This window comes from Rhipicephalus microplus, chromosome 4, assembly GCF_043290135.1.
Source record: "Rhipicephalus microplus isolate Deutch F79 chromosome 4, USDA_Rmic, whole genome shotgun sequence".
Taxonomy (NCBI): domain Eukaryota; kingdom Metazoa; phylum Arthropoda; class Arachnida; order Ixodida; family Ixodidae; genus Rhipicephalus; species Rhipicephalus microplus.
This window is the reverse complement of record NC_134703.1, coordinates 91,159,789-91,187,715: the sequence shown is the minus strand read 5'-3', so window position 1 is coordinate 91,187,715 and position 27,927 is coordinate 91,159,789. Positions and strand designations below refer to the sequence as shown.

Here is a 27,927-nt window from a genome sequence, read left to right as displayed (position 1 = left end):
GCGAGTGCATGCTAAACAGTGCCTCGGGGCCCGCATTTATTATATCCCGGGCCACTTCTCGCCCCCGTTCAACCTCCTCTCTCACGCCGCACATTTTTCCGTGGCGAGCCCGCATTGGGAAAAGCTCAGAGCAGCGACGGGTGGGTGAGAAGGAGCGGTGCGGTACGCCGTCGCTGGAAGCAGCAGAGGCAAAATATTCGCGCACGTATCCCGAGAAAACGGCCCCGTGTTCATTAGTGGCGACTGATCAATCGACACTAAATGAATGTGACGCTGTCCTCGTCGACTTGGGCCCCTCGCCTCACTCCGACGTGCTGTTTTTTTGTTTTTTTATTATGCGTCGCGTTAGTTGTTTTACGCGTCTTTTACGCTACCCGTCTTTCCACATTATTAGCTTCCTTTTTTTCCCCCAGCTCCCCCGTAACGTAGGGATCCTAGTGGTTCACAATTTTACCCGCGCTTTGACGTCAGACGGTTCCCTGCAATGACGTTTTCTGCGCGGGTCGCTTCTTTTTTGTCCCTTTTTTTATCGGCTAATGAACTCGACACTTCTTTGCACTTCGCGAGAACTCGCCCAAAGTATTTACGAAACTTGTACTGCGACAACATTGAGCTCTCATTATCTCCTCCACATTTTAGCATATTACAAAATATAGAGAACGGAATAAAAAGTGTCAAAAATTGAATAATATCCGTTAGGGGGTTGACATTAAATGATCGTGCACCAGCACAATGTATTTGTGCGTTCGAGGTTTCACAAATTTTGCTTATCCTCGAAGTTAAAACAGAAATATAGTATATAGATTCCTTGCGTATTCCAAACATGAAGGCTAAAACAAGTACCGTAATTATTTGTTCTGCAAGCATTCTGTCTTCTGAACACTTCAGGAGACGACAGAGGGGACGTTCTTCCCAGAAACCCTGAGGGTCTTATGGGGCCGTGCAAACTTTTCGAGTGAGGACTAGATTTGTGTTCGTAAACGCAATCCCCAGAACAGTCGGGCAGAATAACTAAAGCAGCAACGACAGAATCTAGGATCAAAGTTGTAACAATAATCATTCCTGAGGTTTTAGGTTCCAAGACCACGGCATGATTGTGGGACACACCCCAGCGCGGGACTCTGGATATTTCGACCACCTAGGGTGTCTTAACGCACATGTGAACCCAGATCGAAGGATGTACGGAAGTGAAGTAATGAAGAGTTCGGAGGCAATCTGGACGACCGCGAACAGGCAACCAGTAAATGATCGATACGAAGAAAAGAACAAAACGAGGCAAGAACGTGCCTACGTGTCTACTCTTCCCTCCCCTTCTCCTACTTCTGTGAAACGTGCAGTTTATTACGACTGGCTAGCATAGGTCGACCAACATTGTGGAGCTTACTCAGACACACTCATGAAATATAGTTTGCGCTTAGGACTCACTCGTACTCAGGCTCACCGAAATTTTCCTGAGCCGGGCTCATTCGATTCGGACTCACGTTCGCGAAAATTTTCTTCAATTGGACTCACTCGGACTCAAACTCACCAAAATATTACTCACCCGAACTTCCTCAGACTCAGACTCATGACTTGATCTGAGTCTGAGTGAGTCCGAGGGAGTCGGCTCTTGAGTCCGTAAGTCTAGAATTCTCTTTTTCGATCATGGTGTCAGTGGTCTTCAACACCAATATCTCACGTAATCAGTGCTCTTCTTGGCCCTTTTTGATAGTGTACTTTGGTATATGAGTTGTGAGTAATTGTAAACCAACAAAGGCATTCTTATTGAAGGAGGTGACAGCATAAGATATATTTATCAAGAACTTCCTCGGAAGAGTTGGTGGAGGAGGAGTACAAGGCACCCCCCCCCCCCCTACGTAATTCCCGCCTCTAATCAATAAATATTGAAACGGTGTATAAACGATACTGTTTTGGAATACCTGTGAGCAGATGTGAGTAGAAACATGAATCCAGGTAAGGCTCACAGTAATGCTGAAGTATTTGAAACCATAGCTCGGCAAATATAAGTGGTAGTCACTCAGACTCATTGAAAAAGTATATCTCATGCTTTCGACTCACACGGACTAAGACTCACGAATATTTTCATCAGCCGACCGGACTCAATTGAACTCAATGTTACCAAACTATTATTGACCCGAACTCAGCCAGACACACACTCACGGCTTAATCTGAGTCCGAGTGAGTCAGATGCCAGATGTCACATGGCGAATTGTGTGCCAAATCCCTTACACACTAAAAAAATTGTTTTGTCTCGGGGTTTCACGAGGTGTCATTTATACATACAAAAGAAACTTACACAAACACATGGCTCACGGCTACTTTCTTCTTTCTGGATGTGCTAACTAAACTTCGATATGCGTGAAAAACAAATAAAGTTTTCTAATCTACCAGGGATAATCAGCGCAGTCTCACCAAACTCTACCTAATTGATACTATTACTTGTGATGTTTCATGCTTGTGAAAACGGCTTGGTAATGAAGCGGACTTTCTGCTCAAACACTAATTGACCTGGCTATTGAAGTTTTTGTTTGTATCAGAAGCTACTTTTGCGAGTTTCTGAAGCTGAAAACATTAATTATTCACGGCTTTGTGAGCAGCGGAGCATTTCCTTTGCATGCATCACGGTAATTATACAATTCTTTCGGCAGCAAGCTAACATGCTTCAGTTTATCGAACCATCAAATTTCTGCTCGACATAATTATTCATTTTAAGATGTGTGTACACGGCAGAGCTATCGCTCCATTTCCGTATTTGTTTGTTTCTTTTTCTTTTTACATCTTGAGCATTCTGAAGCACGTGCAGATACCTTATTGTTTCGGTTGATTTCTTGATGAGGAGCGTTAATCAAGAGTTACGTGGTTTATAATTATGCGCGCGCGTGGCGCAATCAAGGTGGCCTCCAACTTCAAGGATGGAAAACGCGGCCAGAAATCACGCAACAAACAAAAGTTGGGAAATGGCGAGGGTGAAGGAGCTTCTCCGAGATGCGCACTTGCTAAGTGCTCTTCGTGGGTCGTCTTTCAAGCTGCGAGCCGAGGACATGGCGCGCGGCATTTACATTAGCTATGCAGATGAGCCTCGAAGCTCAATCTGAGTGCGCCCCTAAATGATTGATGAGGGCGTACCGAAATGTGCTTTCTATCACAGCGGCGCCGCCCATACAAAGACACGCAAATACTACGCCTTGCGCCGGCGCTTCCGCTTGCCGTACAATATTGTCGCCCAGAATGAGTATCACGTGTTTCCTTGTTATCGGCTGTGCGCCCAAAATGGATGCTCCGCCAGCTACCGAGTAATTATCGTCAGACAAGCATACACGTGAGGAACAAGCACACAAAAAGACACACACCGGAACTCCTCTTGTTCAGCGCCATTTTAGCATACGTGCTTTCAGGACACTGCATAAAAAACTGTCGTTTTCGATCAGGTGTAAACGAAGAAACGCGGCGCGATTTCCGGGTGTAACGTAAACGTGAGATGAGAGGAAAAAGGCTCGACGTAGCTGATATTATTGGTGCAACACCTGTGGCTGGTGGCTCTCATCAGGACTTGAAATCTCTTTTTTGAAGGTCACCCTTGCGTATACAGCCCGGTTTAAAAGCGTTAGTGAATAACGATAACCGTGAAGTTCAGTTGTGTTTATTCTCGTCCTAAGTACGTGTACCCTACCTTGACAACAAACACATACATTACACATACGACCATATATATATATATATATATATATATATATATATATATATATATATATATATATATATATATATATATATATATATATATATATAGTCATGACGCAGACACAGCAGAAGTCGGATATAGGAGAGCTCACTTTAATTGCACGCACGCGCAAAGCTCTCGTAAAGAGGACCATGCAAAAACTTCCGTCTTCCTTTCTTGCTGCGCCAGCTCTTCTCTGCAGGTTGAATGCGGCATTTGCCTCCCTCCAGGAAGAGCATCGTCCCGATGCTCTGCGACAAAATACGCGGTGTATGTAGTTGACGTATTACGCAACTGGCTCACAGCAATACGACTTCATCCGCAACACATGTACGACTTGAGATTTTTGCTGGCGAGTTCGCGAGGAACTGTCTTAGGCGCCGTACAACATTGTATGGACCAAAGTACTTCTTGAGTAACTATCCAGAAAGGCTGCGCCGGCGGATAGGGCTCCTGACCCCCACCTTCTCGCTTGGTTGATAAGTCACGTATCGGTGTCGTAGGTTATAACGTTGTGCGTCGTAACTCTGCTGCCGGGCGATTCGCACGCGTGCAAGCTGCCGCGCTTCTTCAGCTCGTTGGGTAAAGGCTTGAGAATCGGTGTCAGTATCGTCGCAGTCGTGGAGCAACATTGCAACAAGCATTGTCGTCACTTCACGGCAATAAAGAAGACTAAATGGCGTGCTTCGGCAAGTTTCCTCTGCGCCGTATTATAGGTAAACGTCACGTATGTTAGAACGTCGTCCCCATTTTTATGATCCACGTCGATGTACAAACTAAGCATATCGGCAATAGTCTTGTTGAGGCGTTCTGTTATTCCGTTTGTTTGTGTTGTAGGAGGTATTTTTTCGACGCGCTGTTCCTATATAAATATATATATATATATATATATATATATATATATATATATATATATATATATATATATATATATATATATATATATATATATATATATATATATATATATATATATATGTGTGCGTGTGTGTGTGTGTGTGTGTGTGTGTGTGTGTGTGTGTGTGTGTGCGTGCGTGCGTGCGTGCGTGCGTGTGTGTGTGTGTGCGTGCGTGCGTGCGTGTGTGTGTGTGCGCGTGTGTGCGTGTGTGTGTGCGTGCGTGCGTGCGTGCGTGCGTGCGCGTGTGTGTGCGTGTGCGTGTGTGTGCGTGTGCGTGTGCGTGTGTGTGTGTGTGTGTGTGTGTGTGTGTGTGTGTGATGGTTACGGACGTTCGTCACTATGTTTGTTTATAGCGGACAAAGAAGCTTTATATTGTACACTAGAGAAGGAAGTGGCAGGAGAAAATAACACAGTATATGTCCAACCCTATACGCCAAGCATCACGCAACATGTACGAGAGTCAGACCGCCATTAATCTGCGCAGAGTTCGCGGCTACGCTAACTCAGTGTCCAGCGCGTATAGTTCTCGGTTCGTAAGCAGAAACCGCTGTCTCACAGTTTGGGTCCCCGTCGTCCCGACATGATGCGGTCGTCGACGTGCGCGAGGGCAAAGGTGGCACGGCTGGAACGGCTGACGACACACGGATGCGCTACCGTGTGCAACGCCGTTGAGTCGGATGTCGCGGCTAACCCAGCAGTCAGGGTCGCAACTCCTGAGGTCCAGGATCAGGCCACGGCTCACGAGGACCACACCCGGTAGGCCTCGCCCACGAACCTGCTCCCGGCCACTGCACCCAGGCAGGAGCCGTTCAGCAGGCCCCGTCCTCGAACCTTGTACAGGCCGACGGACTCGACCTCGAACAGACACACCGGAGCTCGACCGGGCCGACACGTACGGGTCCCACGTCCGGCTCAGGAACGCTCCCAGGAACTCGTCCTCTCGAGCGGCGCACCGCTTCCTCTGCCTTCGTGGCCTCAACCCTCGAGCTCTCTTTTTCCGGGTCCGTATCTCAGCCACGGCACACAAACAAGCTGAGGCTCCAATGTGCGACACCCTGGTGATGCCGGCGCTTGATGGCATGGGTGCGACTACGGAGCAGTCAACCCGCACCAGAGACGCGATGCTCCATGCGGGGAATGGCCAGCCCGCTCAGCGAACAGCTTGCGTCGAGACGCGATGCTCGGCGCAGCCGTGACCATTAGCCAGGCCACGTTCATCGCTGTGCCGAACGGCTGACCGTGGAGACGCCTCGCCAAGATCCGCGATGCCCTCGGCATGGAAGAGAACAGCAGGCCAGGCCGCGCCCCGAGATGCAGTACTCGTGCCGGCAACACCACCGTAGCTGGTAGTTGGACGGCAGTAGCGTGGACAGCCGCGTTCCCCGTCCGGAACCTGGATCGCCTGCGTCCGACGCTTCGGCCCACTGTCTTCCGTCTGCCGCTGCTTTGGCTCATCCCCAGCCACAAAGCTTACCGCCACGTAATGGTCACACGTGGCCCAATTGGGGCACACCACCTCCATGGGCCACCACAGGTCATCAGCTGATTGGCTGATCTCACGCGCACATTACACGCGCCTTGCCCCGCACTTCCGTCGTTGTCATTTTCATCGTTCATCACAATATATATATATATATATATATATATATATATATATATACATATATATATATATATATATATATATATATATATATATATATATATATATATATATATATATATATATATATATATATATATATATATATATATATATATATATATGGTTCATTTCATATTACGTGAACCTTGTCAGTTTTCGACCATCTCCGATCACGCTCGAAAAAAAAATGTGCACGTACATGTGCACATGTGCACGTGAGAAGTACTCAATGAGATACTATATTTCACCAAAAAATAATATGTTTCCTAGAAGGCTCTTCAAACTTCGGGCATCGAAGTGAAATTGTGTCGCGCTAAATTTATGTTCACGGACGCCGCAATACCATTTTATGAAACAGCACACGGATTCCGCTCTCCTATAGGAACGCCGTTGACAGTTCCGGCCCTGCATCTCCAACCGGATCATCCGACAGCGCCGCGGAGCTGCAGCGCACCATTGGCAACTCCGCGTCACGACCAGCGACTTCATAGCGTCGAGCTTGCAGATCTCACCTGTACCTTTGCGAAAATTGTATGCCATCGATCCCATGCCGCCTAACACGAGGCCAACTCACCCGAGAACCACCGTGAGCTTCGGCGTTTCCTCACGGAGCTCTCAGTCCAACCGCGCTGCCTGGCGTCGGCATATTGTGGATTTTCGCCTGGCATAATATGATCACCACTTGCCTGCGAAATACAACAGTTCCACAGATTTCACGACTGCGCCGACAATTGGGTGGCGACTATCAACGCGTTCGGTGCTAGCGAAGCCTGGACTGACCAGTAGAAGTTGTGCGTGGTCATTGATCACAATTCGATGCTGCCAAGGCATCGCAAGACCACATTGCTACACGCCTGCGAAGACATCGGGCTAAGATCCAGGATGGAATGGTGTGTCCGGTTTACTTATGTATTTCGGCCACTTTTTCATGACCATATCCGCTCTGACCCGGACTATACCACGGATGAGAGTTCTGTGACACACCACTGCGGCAGTGCAGCTCTAGTGCCTACCAACCTGCCTTCCTTCAAAGATAGAGCTCACCAACACCGTAGAGCGGCCAGTGTCGGCGCTCTTTATCTGAGTCAGAAAGCAGGCTCCCAGTTTCACCTTTGCTACAGGTCCACTTGCTCATCTCGCCAGTTCTCTTCGTGCCTGACATGCCACCTAGATCGGGAGAGCCTACTACAACCATGAATGCGCTCACAGACCAACCGGAGCCGCTTCCACGAATTCTACAGCAGTCGTTGACACTCGATCACCTTCTGCCGAGCGGAATGGTTCTCCGGGACAAGCCCAAAGAAGTTGCCGAGTCACTGATTTTACTGTCCGTTGATGTTTCATCAACTATTTTTAGGAAGCCTGTGGCGCATTTCTTAGCCAGGGCACCTGGCAGGCTGCCCAAACACTCCCAGAAGTGCCGGACGATGATAAAGAGGGAAATCAGCGACGAGCCCTCTGGCACTAACTAACGTGACTTTATCGGCGAAAAAACGGTTTCCCCGTTTTCCATAAGTTACGAAAACCCTGTTTAGCTGACGAAGGTGCTGACCGTTCGTCCGCAGTTGATCAGAATGCGAACGTGATCGAATATCTTAAAGAAGCGGTACCATGCAGCGTGTCTCCCCGGAAGCTTTTCGGGCGACATTTTTCGAGCATGCCATGTCCACCACTTACTCTACGAGACAGCAGAAGGCGGCTGCCAGAGGTATGTTTGGCAGTTGCCCACCGAAAGTCGCTTCGTGGACGATACCGACCTCCGCGATGCAGCACTTTTGCCCTCCGCATATACTTCTGGCAGATGCCCAGGTCAAATTGCAGCGTGGTCCAGGACTGCGGTAAGAACAATTCAGTAAATTTCGGCCGCCTGAGTACATGGTATTTCAACAGGACAGCTCCTGGCGTACACGTGACCAATTACCATGGTTCATCCAGTGGCGCCCCCCAGAGGCAATTTCGGCAGCTACGCGTGCTCGCAGCCATGGCCGAGTGTAATGATGAAGAGTGGCAACAAAGCTTAGGCTCCTGCACTCGGCAAAGGAGAAAAAAAATGATGAGGCAGAATAGAGGAGCCAGTCTCAGGAAGAGACGTTGTGTCTATTTCTCCGCCTAGTACATCACACACACACACACACACACACACACACACACGTGTGCGTGTGTGTGTGCGCGTATGTGTGTGTGTGTGTGTGAGAGAGAAAAAAGTTCGATGAATCCGGTAGAAAATGGCAGTCGCAAAAGAGGACGACGAACGCACGCAAACTACAGCTTTATACAAACTTTCCGGCAGGTTGTCCTGCCGGAATGTTAGTGAAGCTTGTGTTTCGCACGTATATCGTCATTTTTTATATACGCGTGTGTGTGAGCCTTCAAAGGTTTCCTCATTAGCGGCGTACAATTGACAACATAACTTCTAATAGGCGCTAGTACAGTGATCGTAGTTTTTTGCACCATGAAATGACTTAGTACCATTTGCCCTACCGCAAATTAGCCTGCTCCGTAACAACACGAACTAGACTAATAGCTTCAGATTTGATGGTGTACGGACTCCAAACGATGGCACTATAATAATCACACATGGCACTGTAACAATACTCCAAATCGTCGCTGGCAAACGATGCACTACAGGTCGCCACAATATTGCGACCCCGCCCTCTGAGTTCTGCTCCGATCAGCAACCAGTAGAAGAAGCGAACCAAAAAAGAAAATGGAACAATGAGCAAAGAAGCGGGAAGAAAAATTGGCCACGTGCAGCCAAGTGTCGAACATTGGCCGCATGCCTAAAAACCTCGCCCCCATCTCGTTTGAGCAAAAGGCCAACTCCCCTTTCCACTTTCTCTTTTCTCTCTCATTTCTTGGTACGAAGCGACCACTTTCTCGCAGCGTTGGCCAGAAAAAGCCCACGCTGGGGCGATGTTGAGTGAGGTATTCGGGACACGCGCTCAGGGGCCACTTAGGCCGAGTAACGCTGAGCCAGCAAGCTGCGGTCGCACTGAGTCGCCGCGGCTTCCATAGGAACGTTGCACCAGATCAGCAGAAAGACTAAGTTCGCACCAGCACCCGCAGCCTTGATGCCTGTACCTCGTGCGGCCTAAAACAAAAAGCTGTTTGGGTATTCGGGAGGAGGCGGCTAACCGCTAGCTTACGTTACGTACGAGGCAGCTCCGGAACCTGAACCCCCCGTCCTAAATATGGGCCGTCCTGTCCGTGCCAGAGCATATATATGAAATAGGATTCTTTCGACGCGCAGAAGAATGCTACACGCTGAACTACATCGTACTAACACTCACCGTCGCGCTGACTACGGCGTTGGATGGAAGCTGATCATACGTCGCAGCAACGCAGTGATTTTTGTGGCTGGAACACAATGCCCAATATTCTGGTGACAGAAATTGGGAAACTGAGAATGCGCACAAAATAACACAACTCAGCGCCGTCCACTGTTCCGTATCACCTTCTCCGCGATCATGTTTGGAGCGAGGTCGTTCTCACAAAACATTACGTAATCGACACTCAGCATTGATATCATCACTCTCATAACATAGAATCAGTGGTATATGCACATTCCGCAATATAGGCGTGGACAATATTGCGTTGACCAACATTACGCGCAAACGTGAACTCGCAGGGAGAAGATGTAATGCCCGAGGTTATTTTACAAACTCCATACATTGCGCAATGCCTCCACTCTCGGTATTCATATCTGTACGGCATGCTGTCGACAAAATTCTCGTAAAAATGGACAATACGTACTGAGAAAACAATTAGGGTACCCTAAAGCTTCGCCTTTAGGAGTTGAACGAGATAGAGACATCCTCTTCATAGAGCGTACTTCATACACTTAGTGCACGAAACCAGTTGGAATTTGCTATGCACCCACTACGTGGCTTTAAGGGAATAGGTGCAGTAGCGTGTGTGCCTTTTGTAGTGGGGTACCGGCTTTCAGCCACGGAGCCATTATGATAATCAAATTTTCTGACGGCCGTTGGCAATGGACGCTTGACCACGCATTACTACTGCAATGTTTCATGTTTCATTGTGAAGCATGTATGCAGGACGTGTGTTTTTGTCAATCATGAAAGCTACTTGCACTGCATTTTCAAGCAGAAAGGTTCTTTTCACAGTTTTCATATGCAGAGGCGTGGCCGTATGGTAGAACATCCGCTTGCTACACAAACGACCCGGGTTTCATCCTCACTTGGAAGCCAAGAACCATGGTTTGATTCCCACTCTGCTCCAGGGATTTTTAGGGGTGAAGCTACTTAAGGCGTGCATCTGTCCATCCTCCGTCGTGGTCGTACGTAGCCACTGGGATGCGAGATGGGAAATGGCGGTACTTGGAGTGTTCACTAGATGGATGCATGGGTGCATGGGATGCGTGGACGGACGAACAAATGTATGGACGCGCGGGGCGGGTATGGGTCACAGTGGATGCGAGATGGCGGTACTTGGAGTGTTCACTAGATGGACGCACAGACGGACGGACAGACAGACTAGAAGACGGATGGACAGATGGAAGGACGCATGGACTTACCGACGGACAGACAGACAGATGGACTTATGGATGAACGCACGGATGGTCGCGGGGATGGACGGAAGCAAGAACAAACGGATGGACGGAAGCACAGACGGGCTGACGGACGTTTCGCCCCACTCATCATCATTCACTCTGTAGATATGCTGTGATCTTTTTATTCTTTAGTTTGTTTGGATCATTCTATATTTTTCGGTCACGCATAAATTATGATTTTTCGCTCACAACCAACGACGCCGACACGAAAATTTCTGCGAAAGGTCGGTCTGTCTGTCTGTCTGCCTGTCTGTCGTTTAAGCGTGAATCCCCCGCCCGCCCGCCCGTCCGTCCGTCCGTCCGCCCGCCCGCCCGCCCGCCCGCCCGCCCGCCCGCCCGCCCGCCCGTCCGCCCGTCCGCCCGTCCGCCCGTCCGTCCGTCCGTCCGTCCGCCCGTCCGCCCGTCCGTCCGTCCGTCCGTCCGTCCGTCCGTCCGTCCGTCCGTCCGTCCGTCCGTCCGTCCGTCCGTCTGTCTGTCTGTCTGTCTGTCTGTCTGTCTGTCTGTCTGTCTGTCTGTCTGTCTGTCTGTCTGTCTGTCTGTCTGTCCGTCCGTCCGTCCGTCCGTCCGTCCGTCCGTCCGTCCGTCCGTCCGTCCGTCCGTCCGTCTGTCTGTCTGTCTGTGTCTCGCGAGACCTCGTTTGGATGAAGCTCAAGAAGAACGGCATATCACAGCGTTCCATCACGCTGACCGGTTTATTGGCATCTTCAGATACAGTCACTAAAGTATATATTTATTGATAGCTCTTTACTCGTACGTCCATACATTAACAAGTTATAACAAAGGCAGCCCAGCTTGGAAAAAATACGCAACGAAATATAGACGTGTTGCTGACTTCCAACAACGTTGTTCGAAAGGAATATCATGTGTCGTTTTGCAGTGTAGTTGTTCTTTCGTGACTCGGGCAAGCCCCCGTACTTTTAATTATGCTTAAGTGCATTTTAAAGGTGATTAGGCAAAAAAGATTACGAACACATTGTGGTGCACTGTATTGTTTGAACGTCTTTTGATAGCCAATACTGAGTTTCTTTTTTTTTTGTCCACTTTGCCACTTGTGAATTGTTACTCATTCATTGACAAGCCCATTAGTTCATCGTACTGTTTATCATTCTCTAACCCACACATTTGATAAGATTTAACAGCCTTAGTTTGTAATGAGTAGAACACGTCTAAATGCAGCAGAACACAGCTTCATATAACGTATTATGCAATAAATAACTAGCTCAACTAGAACAATGAAACAGTTACAATATTTTTTAAGTTGTTTTGGTTTGGTTTTTGGTTTGGTTTGCTTTATTCAAGGCAAAATTGAACAAGATTGCCTTGGGGGACACGACTAAAGGCTAAGTAACAGCCTGACTTGGTCGTGTCACCCTGGCAGCAAAGCAGAAACATACCGCAAGCACAGTACGCGGAAAATTACATCACGTGTTATCTTACACGGGTACCATAGTCGAACAGGAACTGCCAGAAGTGTGAATAAAGGAATAGAAATATAAACAGTCCTTATTCGAGTGGTGGCAAATACAAACAAAATGCATGTTTTCTATAAAATAAATTAACAAGAGACATCTTGACTAGGAAATGAGTTGCTCTACAAGACAAATTAGAGTATAATAAACAACAGGCAAAGGGACAATAATGAACAAGGTGCAACGAATACAAAAACATCATTAACTACAAATTTCGAAAATCAAGAAAAGCATCGCTTTCATCCACTAGAAACTCTTTCGTTATTTTTAAAATGATCTAGCTGAAATTCCGTCTTCCAGTAAGTGTAATATAGTTGGGTGTTTGTTTAGAATGTTTGGAATTTGTGACGCTAATCGTTGGTCACCGTAGTTCGGGCGTGATCTATATTTGTATATTAGGCTCTTTCTCAGCTCGTATGGTGTTTGTTTCACATAATATGTGTCCAAGAATAGTGATGTATTTAGTTTATACTGGTGTAATATCTCTAGACATAGCTTATGTCTGTATAACAGTTTTATAGGCAATACTTTGTACATTTTAAAATATGGTCGAGCACTTTCGTAAAGGGGAGTGTTAGATATAGCACGTATAGCACGCTTTTGTAATATCAACAGAGAATTAAGGTTTGTGGTGGTCGTTGTTAGCCACACCAAGGAGCAGTATGTTAGTCGTGAATGTACTAGTGCGTAGCAAATTTGCAGCTTGACATTTGTTGGGACGTAGTATCTCAGTCTATTTAAAATGCCGATTCTCCTGGAAAGATCTTTTTTTATCGCGTCAATGTGAGGAGACCAAGAAATTTGTTCTTGGAATAGAACTCCTAGAAATTTTATTGTTGTTGTGCGCTGAATCTCGGTGCTCTGGAAGTAAATTTGAATGCTTGGTGTATGAGCTACTCCTTTAGGCTTGAAAAACATATACTTTGTTTTAGCGATATTCAATTGAAGTTTATTTGCGTTTAACCATAAATTTAGTTTTCCCATCCAAACGTTAGCTTCTTTATATAGTTCACATACGTTTGAACCTGCGAAAAATACATTTGTGTCATCAGCGTACAATATTATTTTCTTCTGTCCCTCGATATTTACGATATCATTAATGAACAGCAGGAATACGATAAGTCCAAGAATCGATCCCTGGGGGACACCATACTTAATGTGTTCAACTTGAGAGTGTGTATTATTTACAACAGTATATTGTTTTCTAGACGAGAGATAACTTTGTATTAATTGAGCTGTGGTACCCCAATTGCCATAATACGGTAGTTTTCGTAAAAGCAGATCGTGTTGCATACTGTCGAATGCCTTTTTAAAATCCAGAAATATTCCTAGTGTAAAGATTTCGATTAAATGTTGTCTAGAATGTATTCTTTGATGCTGAGTAGAGCCGACTCAGTAGACTTGTTTTTGCAAAATCCATACTGGTCTTTTGCTATTATATTGTTTGCGTTTAGAAAGCCCGTAATACTCTTATATATAACTCGTTCAGCCATTTTCGCGAGCACAGAGAGTACAGATATAGGTCTGTAATTGTTAAGGTCATCAAATGACCCACCTTTATGAATGGCAGTTACTTTCGCAAGTTTCATTTGATCGGGAAAAACACCTGGAGATAGCATCAAGTTAAAAATACAGAATGTACAGTGACAGAATATACAGTGATTGATTGTTTTCCAGCGTTGTTCAAATTGATAATTGTCACTGCCCGATAGTCCAATCCTTCCGCTAATAACAGACGGTCATCATCACAGTCTCTTACTTCGAGACCTCCTGATGCTGCATACAAAACGTAAACTCATCTATGTAAGTTCGTACGACGAAACACAGCAAGCTATATAACTTCACGCGAACTCGTCCGAATGCCAACGATGCTCAATACTACGTCAAAAAGTGTAAGCGCATTTCCGGTATGCTGTTAACGATATTCAGAGAACCACAAGAAAGCGAGAGCAACCGGTGCCCAGTGTATCACAGGTGTGAATATCGCAGCCCGGCAAAAAGACATGGTGGCTCCTTGTGACAGCCTCAGCCGGGAGCTATCTGAGCAAACAGGTTATCGACCGACCGGCGCACAGCGTCTGCTACAAGTCACTTCTTGGTTTCCTGAGCGTGGTTTCCTCGGTGCTCACAGTCACACCTACCTCCGACTACATCCCCCCATACTTCCCCTCTATATCCCCATCTTTACCACACCCTCCTTCTTCTCATTCCTCCCTTATGCACCTTGCAACTGCAGCCTCCGCGAAGTCTTCTCGCTAGCCACTCCTGGGACACGCAGGCCCGTTTTTCTCGGCTTCCCTACCACCCCAGCTCTGCAATCTTTATTTTCTTGTCTACGAAAGACGAAAAAAAAACACAGAAAAAATGACATCATCTCTGCATGGAGTTCTTCGCTGAGACTTCACCCTCTCTTCTCTCTTTTATCTCTTACGCTTCCCGTTATTTCTTCCTCTCGGAAGCCGAAGTGCCTGTGGTGCTGGTGGCGACTGCTGATGTTGGGGTGGTGGTGTTTTATGCTCGGCTGTGCCTACTACAAGTAGCCCGCCTTACCTGTTCCCGACGGCAACGACAGGGCCACGTCCTTTGTGTGTCGCGCCGCGCTGCCTTCCTTAGCGCGCGATGAGACCGCGTTATTGATAACGCGTGCCTGGCGGAGGCGGCTCCGCACCCGACATGCCTGCCTTCCGAGGTTATTTTCTGGTTCTGCCGGTGTTTCCGCCTCACGACGAAAGGCGAACGTGTATATACAGAAAAAAATCTTTCCATTTTCCTTCGCGCTGCGTCTTGCGGCAATGTCGCGGCACCCGCGGGGCTCTTCTGTCGAGGCAATGTTCCTTGAAGTATCGCCTATCTTAGCCACGTTTACCGTCGAATTTGTACAGTTTCACAACACTCTTTTTATCCGCTCATTTTCTCGAGCAAAAAAAATTGCAACGTTGCTTCACCTGTCTTCCCGAGCACGGCGAGAAGCCCTAATCAGACTTGGGAAAGCTCCTCTATATCTTTATTTTTCGTTCCCTTACATCTATAATAGACAGCCTGTTTGGTTATTATTGCTTTATTTGCTGACGGAAGCTGCGAAACTTTCATTGAAGCAGGACAGCGATAAAACACGTTACGGGGCCGTATCTTGCTGGCTTAAAAACTTCAGTAACAAAAAAGAGGGGGAGGGGGAAGATATGGAACGTGACAGGTACAAGTGTCAAACTGTTTCTAGATATCGCACGTTAGCTTGCCGAGGAACGCAAACGTCAAGCAATCAAAAAGACTGTACTCGCGGAAAGCGCTTCTTCCACAGCCAACGGTACCCGCCTTCGCACAGAAAATATTTTGTCAAAAACATTTGGAAATCTGCATATTTCTTTGTGTAACTTGTTTCTGTTTCGTCGTGACAAAACTTCCTCACCAAAACAAACAGAAAAAGGGAACAGGCTTAAACGCCTGATAACGTTTTGACGCTGCCATAGGTTCTCCCAGACGTCTTGTATCGAAGCTCGAACATTGTAGCCTCTCCGCTAGCTACTTCTGTATACCTCCAGTAAATTGCAACGACGCAATAACTTTTTACTTCAACTTTGTAGAGAAAACTACCTAACAATATTTTTTGTAATTTTGAAAAAAATAAAATTGACACTGTACAGTCGCTGTTGTCAAAAATTTGTTCGTGAAACAAGAGCTTTCCCAGACGGTCATGTTTGGGAAAGATGAAAGTCGGTTTTGGTTATTGAAAAAAAAAATCTGTCTTAAGGGCTGCATTAAAATGTGTACATTACCTTCCTTTTTCCTTTCCCTAATCACTTATTGCAAGTAAAATGAGTTTCAAAAATTTGCTCTTCAAAAGTTCGGCATGTAAATGATATAAAAACGGTAGAAATTTCATGCTAGCTGATCACTGAGTATTCTAGTGCTTTAATAGTAGACGGTATGGTAATTGGCCATTTACTGTAACTATGCAAACATTCATTCGTCGAACTTCGCAAACATTTCACCGACAAGCATGCCTTTATTGAACCCAGTACTCGGTATAAGCAGAAATATAGAGCGTAAGTGAATAGTTATACTCAATGCTACCATGGGCGTCGGCAGGGGGTGCAAAAGAGTCAGTTGCCCCCTTAAGACACACTAGCCCTTATTAACTCCCACTCAAACTACACCAGCACCCCTTCTCCCCGTACTTTCCCACATCTAAGATGCTACACAAGTTTCCAGCCCCCTAGACGAAGTCCTGCTGATGCCATTGCTCGGTGCCATAGCTGCCTAATGACTGCGTGAGCAATCATCCGTAGTTACAGCAGCTGGCCCCAATATTAGTGAACGTACATGGCTAGATATTCTGTTCAATTGCGGTCGTCAAAGATGGCTTCTAAACAATGGCTTGTATCACACGAGTAAGCCACTCTGTTAGCGCCATGCCTACTTTCCTCGAGTACTGAACCAACTACTTCAGCAACAAACCCTGTTGAAACCTGTCTCACTTATGCGTTTTAACGCAACCATCTGCTGTACAAAGGTATACCTGTATACTTCTAGTATTATGTGCATGTGGAGTTGACGATACTACCAGTTGCTTACATTTGAGGGCGTAGCATGGAAGTATAAGTGCGTAAAGGTTTTGATTGCGTTATGTCAAATACAAGCAGCGTTATCCCATGGGACTTTAACGCCTTGTCCTCTCTGTCTTTTTGCTACAGTGTTTTCAGCAATACTATCTCCGTTACTCGTCTCTTACGCTTATTTGGTGTGTTATACCATCCGCAGCGCCGCCATCGACGTTCCACTTCAACTACACCAAGTCTAGCTCGGAGCGCGCCACGCTTTTGTGCGAGGTGGACGGTGCGTTCCCGATGCCGCACCTGAAGATGTACCGACTCCTGCCGGACACGGACGACGACAAGGCGGAGTTGGTCAACGTGCAGCTGACCACAGAGCGCAAGGACGGCCTGTACCGTGCGGCCATGACCAGCGAGGTGCTGGACGCTAGCCTGCCGCAGGACGAAGATACCGTGTTCCTGTGCAGTTACACCTTCAAGGAGATCAAGTACCACCGCTTCCAGAGGCTCGTGTACACCCCCGGTAAGTGACGACCCCCTTCTCGCATCGTTATCGTTTTTCCACTTACGCGAGAAGTCTGCAGTGGATGCAGGAGATGGTGACTTGAAACGGCGACAATCACTGTTACGTGTACCAGCACTGTAGGCGCAATAAACAAACAAAACTAGAGGCCATTTTTGTAAGTGAATATTCCTTGGCGCGTAAAAAAAGAAGTCATTGTCAAAGTACCTGAAGACAGCAGGTTTCGGCAATTATTCAATACTTTGAGTCCTTTCTCACACACTCTCTCTCTCTCAATACTTTGAGTGTTCAAGTGCTCGTCTTTTCTTCACTTCATCTGTCTATCTCGTTGAGCCAACTGAACTTCTTCACACTAGGCCGGGTAGCAGACTAGACATACATAACTCGGCAATGTGGACATAGCATCGCGACAAGCAAACGCTTTTTTCCTTCAGCTAGCTGACACCATACCTTTCCTCGTTCGTCTTTCTGTTTTTCTACAAATGTATGCGAATGGTAAGACGCGGTACCTGCGGTGTTGTTTTTACTGGCCTGAAGTTACAGCATGTCCGGATACCACAAGAACAATTGTTCGATTTCGCAACCCATGAGCGTTAAACCCAACAAGTGGTGTACTCGAAATCAATGGAAGTCATGAATAGACACTTCAGTAAAAGACACCCGAATAAAGAAAAACAGAAGCTTCTCACTTGCCACAGTAAAAACTGATAGATAGAGTTGACACATATTCTGGGCCCATGGCAAAGCAATTACAAGTGCGTTACACGCCACAAAAGTGCTGCTGACTTTCTTGCAGGCTACAAGTCTGATTGAAACTTTGTAAATAGTGTAGTCTACGTGCGGGGCTGTATGCGTGATGTGTTTATCACTGCATATATCATAGTAATCACCCGAAACCCCGAGTAGCATGTCCGGCGAAAAGCCAGACAAGCATCTTCATCTCTTCATTAAAGTATTGTTCTCTCTCTCTCGTTTCACACCCAACTCGTAAAAAGATAATTGCAGCGCTAAAAAAAATCAGGTACAATGAATGCATGTTCTCAGTGTTCATCACTTCATTCTAAAAAAAGAAATGCGAAAACTCTACGTATTTTACCGCAAGGCAACGTTTCCGCTGGCCGTTCAGCGTTTCTTTTATCCGCACACACGCGCCTTAGCAGACTAGCGAGTCTTGGAGTCATTCCTGAACAAGGACGCACTATGTCATGCTCCAATATTTGCGCACCCATTCATAGCGCTGTGACTACGATATGCCAGTCCCGCTTAACTGAATGGCACGTGTTCATCACTGTCTAAATTAGGCAATGCTGTCGAGAATAGTTTGCTTACTAGAGCCGAACATAAGATTCCCGCTCCCACCAGCTTACGTAGAAAATGAGTGACACGCGACGTACCCATCGTGCCCGTCACCAAAGCAAAATATATTTCCCCGCGTGCTCTTGCCCGTGAGAGGCTACAGGCACAAAGCCCTAAGCGTCATCGTAAATGTCAATCATGAAACAGCGGTGACTGACGATCGAGGATTGCATGTGCTATTGTCCGTCTGTACAGCACACAGCCTAAAGTTATGTTTTATATTGACGTCTATCGTTTCTTCAATCCCTGCCCTCAGTGTGCCAGGGGTGCACACGGGGCATAATCCCGAAATAAGGGCCGCGACCATGGCTCAATTGGGACCACGACAACGCCCAACTCTTAGCACGAGGAGGACGGAGAGCTGGAAAGCTGAGCTTTCGTAGTCCGAGTGCTGGTGCAGTAATAAAGGCTCGGACCATCCCAAGAGACGTCACTTGTCCAAAAAGTGACGTATGGACGGCTGACTGAAAGTACGCAAAAATGAAGTGCAGTTGGCGCGAGATGTGTACAGACCACGTTATCGGGGAAAACATTTAATTTTCTGAGTGCTCCAGGACCTGCTCTGGAAAACACTCTGCGAAAACGGCATGACGATGTTCTTCACATGTGTTGGTGTTGCAAAAAGAAAATTGCATAGAAGCACCACAATAATAAGTTGCGCAGATGGGATGACTTGGTTCGTATCTCTATGATTTCGAAGTCAACTGTTTGTTATGAAGCATTAAACATTTATACGGCATGAAAGCTTCGAATAGAATCAACCAACCAACCAATCAATCAACCATTGAAGCTACTCTACAGTATTATGTGAAATATGTGGAGTATGCAAAGGAAAAAGTCATTCATCGTGCCTTGCTCACTCTCTATGCATCTTAAGTCACTGCAAAATGGTTTCCATAATTTTGAATTGACGATCAGCAGTGATTGTCAGACCATACAAATCTCCGTCCTAACCGAGAAATGTAAACAAGTGTGATATATCATATTCAGCTACGTTAATTCTGAGGTTCATTGGTTAGGCATACTGTTTTGTTATCTTTGTACCTGAAAAAACGAAAAGCTAAGATGTATTGACAGTAATGAAAAATCTAGATCTCCAACATGAGCCAAGTAGCTTGTCATTCGACAATATAAATCATTTTGCGCACGGCTAACTTCTGGCATTCGAGTAATGTACACTTGCAAACAAGCTTACTCGAGCGTCAGTGACGGATGTTGCTTACTAGTGACCCGTAGGTATGGCACTGTCCCCTGAACTGGTTTTGAATGTGGTCACTGACTCTAATAAATAGGTACGTGGGTTGAACTCTTTGCAGCACCACAGCACATAATACAAGAATTGCAAATAAAAACATGCACATTATATTGGAAGCGATAAAGGATACGACACTCTGAAGAGTGTTTCAGTGTTCTGAATTGAACTCAAGAATACAAAAAGACCGCACATATAAACACATATAAAAGATCGTGCGCGGTAGCTGAGAGCAAACGGAGAGCCCACTGTTGCTCTGCCCTCTGTTCGCTTCGAAAGATTTAGTCAGCCCATGGGATGCGTTCAGCGTAAGCATTCACACACCGTTTAGGAAGTGGAAGAGCCTTCCCGCTACGGCTGCTTTCCCGCTGTAACAGTCACCGTGTTGTGAAGCCTACTTTCCTCCTTTTCTGTGAGTGTGCTTTTGTGTCGCCCTGACACACGCACTGCTCAGGGATTTTGTCGCTTCCGACTCGCTTGTATGCCGAGCAGAACTTACTGTCACAAACATATCGACGCTCGCATTGAACGCGACGACGCTGTCTGTGGAGGGAGGCGACGAAGAATGGGCTCGAAGGCAGCGGGGCCTGGGATGGTACTGCTCCCGTCCCGATCTCGTCTGGGGCCACCAAGAGAGAAGCCGGCAAACAAACGACTGGCACGGTGGTGCTTCCTCCCTTTAACCTTTCGCACTTGTATCCGGCACTACCGTATGTTTCCGCCTACAGCTGTTGTTCGGATTGGTCTGTCCAGTGAAGAGAGAGGGGGGAGAGGAATTGTAAACTTGAGCCGCTTGTTTTGAGTATTCTGCTTCCTTCCTGTCTGAATCGGCAATGACATTTGTCAGCATTACGGCTGGTGCAATATTTTTGTTTATATGTCGTATAAAAAGCACTGGCACTGAAAATGGCGAAAGAATACAACAAAGGTCTGAAGAAAATAAAACTTGTATACTTCTTTTAGTGTGCCATAAAATAATATTTTCTGTACAAACTTCTGCGCACAATTTTTATACAGAATAATTTATCTTGAAACAGCACATAATATTCTTTTGCTTTGCTGCTGACTTCTAGTATTGAAACTGCCTACTGAATGTTTGTATGCCGCTTCCCGCAATATTTCAATGTAAAAGTAATGAAAGAAAAGCTGACGCCAGCTTTAACGTTCATTGTAGCGTAAAAACAATGCATGATTGCTGTGACACAAGTATAAAAACTGAAGAATGATCATCAAAACTGTCCAATCCTAATATTTTTTTAAATGAAGATCAGGACCTTGCTACGCGAAGAAGAGCTTATTTAAGCATCAAAGGCCCACTGATAAGGTTGAAGACAGACAAAAATGTTACGTCAACGGCCAAAACGCCATTGATTTTTCGCGACACCCTTGTAATTGACGCAAACAACATTACCATTGGACCACTGGAGGCAAGCTATATCAGACAGTTCGTGAACTTCTTTTTGTTTTGGCTATATATATATATATATATATATATATATATATATATATATATATATATATATATATATATATATATATATATATATATATATATATATATATATATATATATATATATATATATATATATATATATATATATATATATATATATATATATATATATACATATACATATATATTTATATATATATATATATATATATATATATATATATATATATATATATATATATATATATATATATATATATATATATATATATATATATATATTGAGTCAAGAACTCCCCAGAGGCTTAAGTTTTCGTTTGTTTTCTGCAACACAAGACCTTTTTGATAATCATACCGTATGGTGTGGCAGTAGAGCCCATTTTACGAGAAAAAAGGGTGCAAGACATGGTATGACGACCATTCGCCCAATAGACCAGCTTTCCACCCTTTTAGCATTTGTGATGAAGCTACTAATAACGGGGCTGCGCGTGTAGAAAGCTGTAGCAACGACTCTACTTGATGATTTTGCTTCTGATATCATTCATAGTTTGACGCAGTGTCATGTTCAGTAGCCATGTTTCGTTCCTTTAAACTTTGGAGCCCTGAGCGGTTAGAAAAAAGCGCTAAATTATTCGAAAACGTCCTCGCACGAATGTCCGATGTTACAAAAGGCAAAGCTAGTTTTACTCCTTGGGTGTTTTTATGGGCCTAAATGATTCAGAGAAGATTAGCGATAGCTATGACGAACTTGGTTTCCTCTCCATTACCGCCTTTATCGGTACGAAACTATCTTCGCCCATGCTAAATCTTCATTCTGTGCAACGATGACTCATATCGATTAGTTCCTTTTTTTGTTTACTTTCCTTGGAATGCACAACGTATACATCATTATTCTCTCGTCGTGTGACGGTCGCGATAAAAAATCTATTCAGAAACTATTCTTAGCAAGTTTTGTGGAAGTAACCTTTTCGCTTGTGCAGTTTATCTCAGTACACAGTTGGGGTCTAGTCGTTAAGCAACAGTGGCAGATAAGTAGGCTTCGTGCGTAGTCATATTGCGCACATACCATTCACAAAGTGTTACGCAAGACTCTTCCTTTCTTTGTTGGGAGTTTGTATATCAGTGCTACTCATACGTACCTTCTTCACTCCCTCACCTTTGTCGTTGTGTTGTTATGTTGCTACTATATTTGTATTAGTCGGAGACTTCAGCGTAGACATTATGAACCAGAAGACCTAGCTTCTCCCACTCGTCATCATTCACTTCGTGGAGTTGTGTAAATTTTTATCAACTATTCCTTTAGTCCTTTCCCTCGTTGGAAACAACGCTGCGCGTTTCTGGCGCACTTATATATATATATATATATATATATATATATATATATATATATATATATATATATATATATATATAAGGGAAATAAGTGTATACTTAAGGGCTCGTTTTTCCATGTTTTCACACAATGTTAATGAGATCTAACAGACAGTAATGCCAAGGAATGTACAGGTGAAGTTATTAGAACCAATGGAATGTAAATAAGAAGAAAGAAAAGTGGGTGAAAAAATAACCAGCCGTGAGCTGGTTATTTTTCTTTTTCACACTTTTTTTTCTTCTTATTTACATTCCATTGGTTCTAATAACTTCCCCTGTACATTCCTTGGCATTACTGTCTGTTAGATCTCATATATATATATATATATATATATATATATATATATATATATATATATATATATATATATATATATATATAATGTAATCGGTATATTGAGCACGAGTAATAAATAGCTCGTATGAAGAGCCTATGCTGTTAGCAATGCATTAAGAAGGAATGACACTTTTTCCATCAGCAAGGTAAACAAGGTAATATTGAAATGTGCAAACGAACGAAATTTATGTACAGACGTACATAATAAAGATAACGCAACAAAAGTACTGCTTAAGTTTTATATTTTAGGAAAGGACAAATTGAATGATAGGACAAAGCAGAGTAATTCACCCAAAAAAAGAGCGATACAACGTCAAATTTCAACATAAAATGATAGGAAGTGACGTGTCTCAGAATTGTTCTATTCAAAGTATAAAAAGAACAGACTACAGCGACGAGATGAGGTTTTAGAGGGTAATGAATTTGTTCGCCATAACCATGGGTTTGGAGGCGGCATGACTGGTCGCTTAGCAACATCCATTTAGTTCCGTTTCTTCCGTATATTGTGCCATAGCAGCATATGTATCTAATGATTCGGAACGTGTTGTCCTGTTCAAATAAAATGCAAGTCTTGTATTTGATTTGTTAGAGACAGGGAGGTACCAAGAAAGAAATAGAGGCATACTGGGCAAGCAAATGACCAGATGCGCTTTGCTTCGTTTGTTATTATGCAAACCCTGAATTGGAATGTATTTGAATGGATTTAGGAGGGATTTATGAGAGCAATACATTACATATGAGCTACCACAGGCATTCACCGGCTCTAACAGCTCGCGCAAGGAGAGAGAAAGTAGACAAATAGAGAAAATGTGGGGCAATTAAGCAAATGAGATTTCTCTATTTGCCACCCTGTACTAGCCATAATTATATTCTTTACCTATGTACTAGTGAGTGTGATATACCACATTAACAACACAAGGAAAAGCAGTGCCAAGTCATCTACTCTTCACCCCTCCGCCCTTCACTCTCTTCTGACACAGCAGGTAAAATGTCAACGTTACAGAAGCTACTAAAAGTTGCTCTCGTTTAGAATAGAGAGACCGCTGAAAAAATGCTTTGGAACCCTACACCTTTTCACGGGAGAGGAAAAAACGCTACCATGCTGGGCTGTACGCGGGAGTACAAAGGCTGACATCATGGCCTCGGCAGTGCATTCTTGGGGTGTCGCACCAATTTGCACAGCCCAGAAACGACTATAGCTGGGCCTAGGGAACCGTTTCTCAAGAGGTCTATATAAAGTCACTGATCGCTGTCAGCAAGGCCTTAAAGCTCACTACTATGCTTCGCTGATTATGCTCGCCACTTATAGCTGCAAAAACACGGTACAGCACCCCGTGGCACGAGGCAGCTTCGTGGCACGTAGGGTTCGAAGTGCACTCTGAAAACAGGGTGGGTGAGGACATTCTTCCGTCTCGGAGCTGATGGAAACTCTGCCCCCCTCGGTGCCTGCCCACCCGGGAGCGCTGGCAATCAACTTACCAAATGCTGAGGCCCCCGGCTTTCCGCTGTTTCGGCTCAACAGATCCGTGTTTGTTGGCTTGTTTGTATGCTCATCTGCGTATCCGCCAACGCCCTTCTTCTTTATGTGATCGCGTTTTACTTTTCTTACTTTGCGTTCGATGTAATGATGCCTCCCTGTCGTCTTTTTTTCTCATTTTTTCTCCCGTTTCTTTTATCTCGAGTCAGTACACCCCTTCTTAGACTACTCTTCGCTTTTATTTTTTTTTCAGAAAAGCACAGTTGCACCTTACCCATATGAGACCCGCGCTCTGGATATTTTTTCAAAGGTGAAAGGTACAAACAGACATTTTTTTTTCACTGTAAACGTGCAGATAAAGGCAAAGAGAGGTCTACTTTTTGCCTGCCGTATACGCGACTGGTAGTTTGCTAGCCCCTGAATCGATCAAATAGCATGAAAGTCGTAAACGGTCGGTGGGACCAGTGTAAACAAAGGTGTAGCCAGCACACTTCCGTGTATACGACGCACGGATAGGTAGTTACAATTGCACAACGCACATAAAGCATAGCATTACCTTAACCAAGGTAATAAAATGTACTTGTAAACAAAAAATAATGCACAGTTCTGGGAGAGGAGGAGGAGGAATAAATGAGGAAGGACAGGGAGGTTAGCCAGTTCTAGTTCTGGGAGAAAGTGCATGATAAGTCAAGTCCTTGTGATACGTCACTTTGTCCTGAAGTACAGACTGCATTAGCACCGAGAGCACATCACCCATAAAATGTACCGAGTTAATAAATCTATGTCCGATGCATGAAGTGCGTTATCTTTAACGCTATTCAGTGCACATATAGTGGCGAGTGAATTTATTTTTTATTTTCATTTTCTTACCCTTCCCAATCTTATATAATGTGAACAGCAGTACCCTATATTTATTAAACAATTTTCATTCAAATGTGCAACTGTCACATGACGGAAGTACGCACAGGTAGTGCGATTGCAGGTATTTAAGGAACAACTGCCATATTGCCAGTTGCACAAAGCATAGGCTACGTCCATATTCACCGACTGATTGACGATATTACAGTTAATCACTTCACGAATAAGTACTCTTATGTTTATAGTTAATCCCCAAAGAACTTGGTGACCTCTGACCAACATAAGTTTGCAGTCTAGAATGCTTACCTCAGCCTGACTAATATTAACCTTACTGTACCCGTCTTGTTTGTGAAGCTTGTGCCAATATCCGCTTCCCGTTCATCCCACCTGTTCCCGTAAATTAAATACCAGCAGGCGGCCGCAACTCCTGACGACAGTCTTATATGGAGTGCGCACGCACACACTCGGCAGAGCCATGCCGAGGCAGCCGAGCCAAAGCGCCCACCTCAACTCGCGGTCAAGCGAGCAGAGCAATCCGAGCCTATAAGACCGCACAGCCTGGCCTCCTTCCTCACTGGCGAAGAAGTTCCACAAGGCCGGTCAATTCATTCCGCGACGTCCACGCTAAGGGTCGACTCGTCCGGGACCTCTTTATTCGCCTCCCTCGCCTCTTTCTCGCTCACCGTGTCTTACTTGGCCCGAAAGCACGACTCCGAGAAGCCCAGTGCTCAGACTCGCTTTCATATCCACCCGCCCTCCACGTCCCACTTTTCCCAAGCCTCTCTAACCCAGCGACGATCATCCGCAGGGGTCTCGTAGCTCCATGGCTCGGCGGCAGCAGAGGAAGCCATTCATGAGCGGATTTCTTACTCCGGCACAGACTCATTTGGGGGCCATCGGGTTCTGCGCGAGAGCTGACCAGGCAGGCAGGCAGGCGCGCGCAGAACGTTTTGGGATCGTTTTGCGGAATGCCGTTTTAATTACGTCTTCCAGCCGCAATCCCGATTCTCCCTCCTGCGCTTACTCGCCTACCCATCCTCGCGCCTCTCCGGCGTCGTTCTTGGCTGCGCGATGCTCCCTCGGTGGCGAAGCGTTCCGGTGGACCCCTGAACTATCCCGAGCACAGCCGCATGCCTTCCCTGTTTCTGTAATATGACCCGCGCATGCAGTGCATAAGCCGTTGCGCCCAGCCATCTTGATCGGTTGCTTGCGTTATCCCGCGATGGCGGTGATTTCGAAAGGGAGAGTTGGTTTTGCATCGTCCCGGCTGCCTTAGTTCCAGTTGCGAAGGCGCGTTCTCTAGCTCTTTAATACTGTGTCGTTACCCTCTGCGCGAATATGGTTTCTCCTAAACGCGATGCACACCGAAAAAAGGCTTTGGTCGTCGACGCCGCCATACTTGGGCCGCTTTATTTGTCCATTACTCACAAAACTAAATTGTTTCCTACTAACGAAACTTATTCGTTGCCTATACTATTAAAACGGGATAATTCCCCCACGTTAAGTGAAAAAAAAACGGTTCTCGCCAAGGGCGATGTCATAAGCACATGAGTGCTTTAGAAAAGAATAGATAATAGCAATTACGTCGTTCGGCAGGGCACTGCGCCTCTTGAAGAAGTTCATTACTTGGTCTTCGGCGGACGGACAAAATTTTCTCATCAAGGTTCAATGCCAGAGTTTACAAAAAAACAAAAACATCTTGTATTCGATATTTGCTCTTGGGCTAGGACCTTATAGGACATGCTTTAGAGAGAGAAAAAGAGAGAAAGAGAAATAATATAAGAAAGGTAGAGAGAGTAACTAGACTACGTGTAGTTTACTACCCTACACATGGGGAGAGGGGAATGAGAGAGTAAGAAAGAGAGAAAGAGAGAGAAAGATGAACATTGCCCTCCACACACAGAGTGCAGGGTTCCACAAATGGTCGCTCAGTGATGTCGCCTTCAAGAATTGTAAAAGGGCTCGTGAGGCTTTCCGGGCTGATGAACATCACGTGCCCAAAATTTCCTCACTAAAGGGACGATGATTCAGTCACCTCAAGGCATACTGGAGAGTCCGGCAATCTTGTTCAAAATCGGGGCAGAGCCACAAGACGCGGTCAAATGTCCTCAATGATCACGCCCCCCCCCCCCCCCCAAGTACTTTTACGTATTTCTGACTGCCATCATCTCTAGATCCGGCTCAAGTTGAGATACACCTAATTGCCTTAGCACGTTAGCGTAATACAAATAGACGTAAAGCTCTGGGAAGAAGGCAACGCTGCTCCTTACAAATCACTTCAATTTGTTCTAAGCGTAAGGCAGCTGTCTGCTGATGCCAATAAAATGCATTGAGATGTAAAATCAAAACGAAGGCAATAACTGTCACTGTATAATGATGCTTCCTCTTATCAAATAACGAAGACCACCCACACCGTGCCTTTCCAGCAGAAACGCCTCCTTCCTT

General features: G+C 45.4%; 1 protein-coding gene across 1 annotated transcript in view; it reads left to right on the top strand.

Annotated features, from left to right (window-relative positions):
* Positions 1–27,927, top strand: part of LOC119172206 (uncharacterized) — a 333,170-nt gene that overhangs the window by 194,649 nt on the left and 110,594 nt on the right. The window contains exon 3 of the mRNA XM_075893316.1: positions 17,062–17,376. Coding sequence (XP_075749431.1) covers positions 17,062–17,376 — 315 coding nt within the window. The remainder of the gene's footprint in view (positions 1–17,061; positions 17,377–27,927) is intronic.